Source organism: Schistocerca gregaria, chromosome 2 (assembly GCF_023897955.1).
Source record: "Schistocerca gregaria isolate iqSchGreg1 chromosome 2, iqSchGreg1.2, whole genome shotgun sequence".
Classification (NCBI taxonomy): domain Eukaryota; kingdom Metazoa; phylum Arthropoda; class Insecta; order Orthoptera; family Acrididae; genus Schistocerca; species Schistocerca gregaria.
In genome coordinates this window covers 55,114,075-55,120,254 of record NC_064921.1, presented here as the reverse complement: position 1 = coordinate 55,120,254, position 6,180 = coordinate 55,114,075, and the positions used below count along the sequence as shown (strand labels likewise).

General features: G+C 37.0%; 1 protein-coding gene across 2 annotated transcripts in view; it reads right to left on the bottom strand.

Annotated features, from left to right (window-relative positions):
• Positions 1 to 1,539: 1,539 nt before the first annotated feature.
• The window catches only part of LOC126336299 (26S proteasome non-ATPase regulatory subunit 1), a 330,884-nt gene continuing 326,243 nt past the window's right edge, over positions 1,540 to 6,180 (bottom strand). For both annotated transcript variants that reach the window (XM_049999836.1, XM_049999837.1), the window contains exons 17-18: positions 3,729 to 4,029; positions 1,540 to 1,763 (exon numbers count right to left, since the gene is read on the bottom strand). In XM_049999836.1, the coding sequence (XP_049855793.1) occupies positions 1,693 to 1,763; positions 3,729 to 4,029 (372 nt within the window). In that variant the 3' untranslated portion in view covers positions 1,540 to 1,692. The remainder of the gene's footprint in view (positions 1,764 to 3,728; positions 4,030 to 6,180) is intronic.

Here is a 6,180-nt window from a genome sequence, read left to right as displayed (position 1 = left end):
TGCTCCTATTTTGGGGAAGTGTCTTACTTCATAAATGTAGAAAACAACAACAGAAGTTTCACCACGCACTTACATTTTTTTTTTTAAACTGCCCCTCTATATTATTTGTCATGCAATCAGTAACATGTGTATGAATGGTATTGGCTGCCATCGCAATACATAAATTACATACTGAGAAATTACAAAACAAAGTTGAAGCTTCAAATAAACAAAATACGCCACTATTGCACATCCAGAGATGCATGTGTGATACCAACATATCAATGTTTACAGCAGGAAACCCTATTAATACTTTTGGCCCTCATGACAACAGTGAAAGTAACATTACATACATCAATTGCACCACGATTATGAGTGACATGGGGTCCACAGTTATGTCTCAAGATGTGCAATTACAGCATGTTTCATTTACTTCAAGCATCAACTTCGCTTTGCAAATTTTTTGGGATGTAATTGATGTATTGAGATGCAACCAATGCCATTCTTTTAGTGATTTTTTGTGTTGTTTATTGTGTAAGAAATAATATGGAGTGTCCATTTAAAAGAAAAACTTAAGTTTGTGTTGAAACTAAACTTGCTTGCATTTTAAAATATCTCGTCGTATTAATTTTCATGAGCCCCTGCCTTACATTTATACCAGTAAAACTTATTTTTGAATATCTATTTTTGTAGCGGAAATATTTGTGCCGAAACACTTAAGTGAGCCACCCTGTATATATATTTTTCTGATCTCTCCCTCTCTTTCTTCATTTATAATACTGGAGAAAAGGGAGAATTTGCTCTTGGTACAGAGCACTAAGAAGGAACAAGTGAGGGAACTGGTACAATGCAGACAAGGAATATCACACACACACAAGCTGTTAAATGGCTACTTATTTAATACCATAGTAACAAAGAAACACGTACAATTAGTAGGAAATTGCTGTCTGCAGACATTGTCCTTCCCGACAAAACACACACACACACACACACACACACACACACACACACACACACACACACACACACACACACACACACACACACACACACACACACTCTCTTTAGTATTGAACTTTCCAGAATTATTCTATGGCTGTTAAGGAGGAGGAGGAGGAGGAGGAGGAGGAGGAGGAGCAGTTTCTGTTTCACATTAATTTTATGTCTATTACATTAATCAAAATGCTGGGAAAGTGATCATACGATTTTTATGGCTCAGTACCTTACACCTTTTCATGCTATATGAAGGCTGAATGATGGAGGGGGCAAACGTAGTATTATAGTTTTGAATATTATTATTGTTTTTTTGTAACTACAACTGATTGTTGACAGGAAATTTCGTTAGAGACTAGATGTACTGCAGGCCCACCTCTATGTACTTGAAGTGTGCATGGAATTGTGCTTGTCTGCAACACTTTTCATAGTGCCACAAAACTTGCCCACTGAGGAGACGAAAAGTCTCATGTTTTTAGAGCATTAGTTTCTGCTAAACAGATCTAAATTAATTTTGTGCTGTCAAAGAAACATGCGAGGCCTGTTATATTAGTGAAATAACGCAAATCTATTGTGGGAAATTTCATTTATTGTTCCTTAAACATACATTTATTTTAGAAAAAATGCATTATTTCTATATTATCAAAACAGTTCTTTTTCAATTATGACACAATTTGAAAACTGTTCAGTAACAACTTATTGATAAATAATAAATATCTTTTAATCTTCCGTGTATTCAAATGGCTCGGGAGGTTCTGGCTCCTTGTCTTCATCTGATTTTGGACCAAACGCTGTAAAAGAATTTTAATAAATGGTTTAGATATAGAATTTAACGAAAATTGGTCTATCTTACATTATACATCCTAATATTACTTAGGTAACACCTCATGTTACCAACAACAGTAGTAGCAGGGTACAATTGTGAGGCTGATATAAAATTGCAAACATGATAAATGTTGCACTGATACAAAACGGTACATATGATAAATGTCAATGTCGTGTAGGTTACTTTATGTGCTTCCATCACTCACTCAAGTCAATAAGTTCTGTGTAACATTTCAGTAAAAACATTAGCTAAATGAGGATTGGAATGGTATGCTATTCCATGTTATACTGGAGAGTGAGTCCATGTTCACCAACCTCCTGTGCAGATACAGTTATTGCCAAACAGCTAGTATTGCAAAGACACACTGCCACTGTCATGAAAAGAAAAAGTTATTCCAGACAGCTATCATTTCTCTTTTATCGCATGATAACCTTTCATCATCAACAATTTCTGTCTGACATGCAATGCTACTACAGAAACACAAACCACATTTGTTGCAAAAGAAACAGAAGTCATACCACGAGAAGATTTTTAAAAGAATGTATTACATCGGTTAAGAGTTTTGATGGAGTATAAAGAGGAGAACGTGGTTAATACAAATGAGCAAGAACCCTTTTTTCAAATGAGTAATACAGATGTTGATTTGAAAATGGAATAGATGACAGAATAGTTTATTAAAAAAACTGGCCAGGTGCAAGTAGGACTCGTGCTCTGAGGGTTCCGTACAAACTTAATTGTGTATATAGACGGTTCATTCACACCAGGAAACAAGAAACTTTACCATTTTTTCCTGTCATCAACACTGATACTGATAAGGTATCATTCGCGGGAATTTCCAGACTTTCAAGAGTATTTAATTTTAAATTGAAGTCGGTTAACAAATGGCAAAAGAAATATTTTTGTGTGACAAATACAAATAAACAATTTTCAGATTTTCCCCATTTACATATACCGTAAAACCTTGCTTCCTACCAAATTTCATGTTTCTAAGTCAATGGGATGCACCCTACAGGTTTTGGTCAGCGAATTTTTGAGTATCAAAGTATGTGACAAAAATGAAACTGTGTGTGACATAAATGGCTGTGTCTTTCAATTGCATTGGTTTAGAAGCTTCAGTTTTTAACACCGCCAAGGGACCACAGGCCTCAGTATGTGACTTGTTTCAATCTGATATGTCTAACCTTTTTAACAGACAGACAAATGGACAACAAAACAACACTATAAGGGTTCCATTTTTGCTGACTGAGGCATGAACACTAAAAATTAAATGCAGTTTTTAATAAAATTGAAGAAATCTAGAAAACAGGGCATGGGCAAGAGGAAAAGACAGAGGAAATGAAACGTGAAAGCTGAAAAACTGCAAGACAAAAATGAGAAGGGCTAAGGGAGCTGCCGATACGGAGGACGTCAGACAGAATATATCCACTGCAAAAAGGGCACAAGTCAATATTTGTGATCTTTCCACATGGAGTGTACATAACTTGCTTTGTAAAAAAGTTGACTCATGACCTTTCTGCAGTGACCAATTCATTTGTGAGATGGGCAACTCTTCTAAGTTAATGCCACCATTAGACTTACTGGCTGGACCCTATACTCTCCTTACCTTCATTTTTACATCTTATTCACAGTGTCATTTTCATTAGTTCTTTGGTTGACAATTCATAATAATAATAATTAGTCAACATCATCATCAACAATAATATTCAGTAGCTGTATTTTATCTTCCAGTTCTCAATAGCCCTTTATTTTCACTAAATGGTGTCTATACATGGTCTAGCATTCATACACATAAACTTTGCTCATTCACTCCACACAACTCTCACCAGTTTATTATTTCTGACCTCCATGATTGCAACTGGTTTACTATTGACATTTGCTGAATCACCCCTAAAACACTTATTTTCCCCCCCTTCACTGCCGTGAGACTCACCTGCTACAGGTTCCACGAGCTCTTCCTCAGCACCAGGCCGCAGCTGGCGCACCATGATGATGCCTCCGATGGTCAGGTCCTTCAGTGGAGTGTACGAACACCCTTCTGGCAACTGCAGAACTTTCAGCTGTGGTTTCATAACACGAGCTGGATTGCTTAACATTTCAAATGATGGCTCAGCTTCTTTTTTTTCTTCATCCTTGCCACCTTTCTTCTTTTCATCTTTTTTATCATCCTTCTTCTCATCCTTTTTATCCTTTGTGTCCTCCTTCTTATCCTTTGTTTCATCCTTGTCCTCCTCCTATGCATAAAACATTACTTGTTATGTGACAGTTTCAAGACTGTGCAATTTATTATTCCAAGTGTTTGAGAGAGAGAGAGAGAGAGAGAGAGAGAGAGAGAGAGAGAGAGAGACATTTAATATATACCTACAATGCATTAGCAACAAATATTACAAATAATGGTATGTGTACTCCTACACATTGTACACCTCATCAGAATTATGTCGCATTCTAATTATTGTTGATATTTTCTTTACATTACATAAAAGTGCTCTATGTTCACAATCTGAAACCAAGAAAGAAAGTATGCACAGTTTACCATCTCATCAACACTGAGGTCATTGGAGACAGATCAAAAATTCAGATTTTTATGATAGGGTGGGTAATGAAATCAGCTGTGCCCTTTTCAAAACAAGCCACCTCAGCGTTTACCTAGACAATTTGGGAAAACCACAGAAAATATATATCAAGATGGCCAGATGGGGATTTTAACTGCCATCCTCCCAAATGTGAGTCCTGTGAGCTAACCTTTTTATTCTGGTCTTAAACCGTTATTAATTAGAAATTAATTACAGTTCGGTAGAAAACTGCTGTGCACTGCAGTGTTCTCATTCAATAAAACTACTTACACCATATGTAAGTCTACTGTTTGAACTCAGACTAACTGCTTATGCAGTACAATAGTAAGATTAGATTACAATCAAATTATCATCACTCCATTCTTCAATACATTTCAAGTGATTTTACCCTTTAACCACTCTCGATGTGTTAACGCACGCGCCTTTGCACCTGTCCCTGTGTGCTCTGAACATGTTTACCCGCATCACCAGTCTTCTACCCGGTACTTTGAACGCGTAAACACATTCAGAACACACAGGGACACGTACAAAGGTTCCCGATAACTGATGAATCATCCTCACAGTCTTGGTTTCTAATTACTTCTGTAGCAAAAACCATCATTGTACCACAGTCGATTTTGTGTGCAGATTTATTTTTCAACTTCATTTTAGGTTACATAACTTCCATTTACTTGTTACCAGATCGACATCTTTATATGTATCCATTTCATTCAAATATTTTTGAGGTTAAATTAAAAATGTGGCTCTGAGGATGCTGAAACTTCCTAAAAGATTAAAACTGTGCCGGACAGAGTGTCTAACCTGAAACCTCTGCATTTTGTGGGCAAATGCTTTATCGACAGTGGCAAGTGCTCTATCGACAACTGTTCAGGCACGACTCACAACCCACCAACATTTCTCTAATTCCACACCCACCATAATTAAACAGCATGTTTGAGGGATAATCACCAGTTATCACTTCAGGAAAATCAAACTGTGGTCATGATACATGCTGACTGTGTCAGTCCTCCTCCACACATTCACCGTTCAATGCGACATTTTCCCCACTGATAAATGACTTGATGGAGACCTTGGTTGTAGAAGTCTGCATTTAACTGCTTATGAAACACACTACCTCAAAAATCACCTTCAGTCATTTTGAAAATGCATTCCAACAATGGTGTCTTCATCTGAGTAATCCAGAATACATCACTAAGTACTGTGACATGGCAATAAAGGGGACGAGGTGAAATTTGATAGCCAAAGAAAGCAGCATGTGAGATTTTGGCACTATGCTTCTTACAGACAAAATCCATTGGAAACACACTGTGGCAGCCCTAAAAAACATTCACCTTACCTCTGATCTTTGCATTTTTTGGCAGTGGTGAATTCACATGTTTCCACTGCTCAGGTCACAGCAATACAGCCAGCACTCATCCAAGGCAATTAGTTATGTGGACTGGTCTAACACAACTGCTGCCTCAGATTAATCATCATTTTTAATGTATGCCAACATGTACAACCAACAAGGTCTTTATTGGTTGCACATACTGGCATACATGCTTAATAAGTTACACTGTTTCCATTTGAAGACTTTTGTTGGTCTTTGTCAATATGGCTCATAGGCTGATGCCAGATTATGCTAGGGGTCTGAGACGACCCTTTTTGGCATCAAAATTGGTAGCATATTATAATACATGACATTGGATTACAATACAGCTGTTGGTTTTAATTATCATTATTCAAATATTTTCTGAGTAATTTGGCATCAGGGACCCATTGAATACAGCATTCCATCAAAGAGTAATCACATTTCATGTGACTGCATATTCT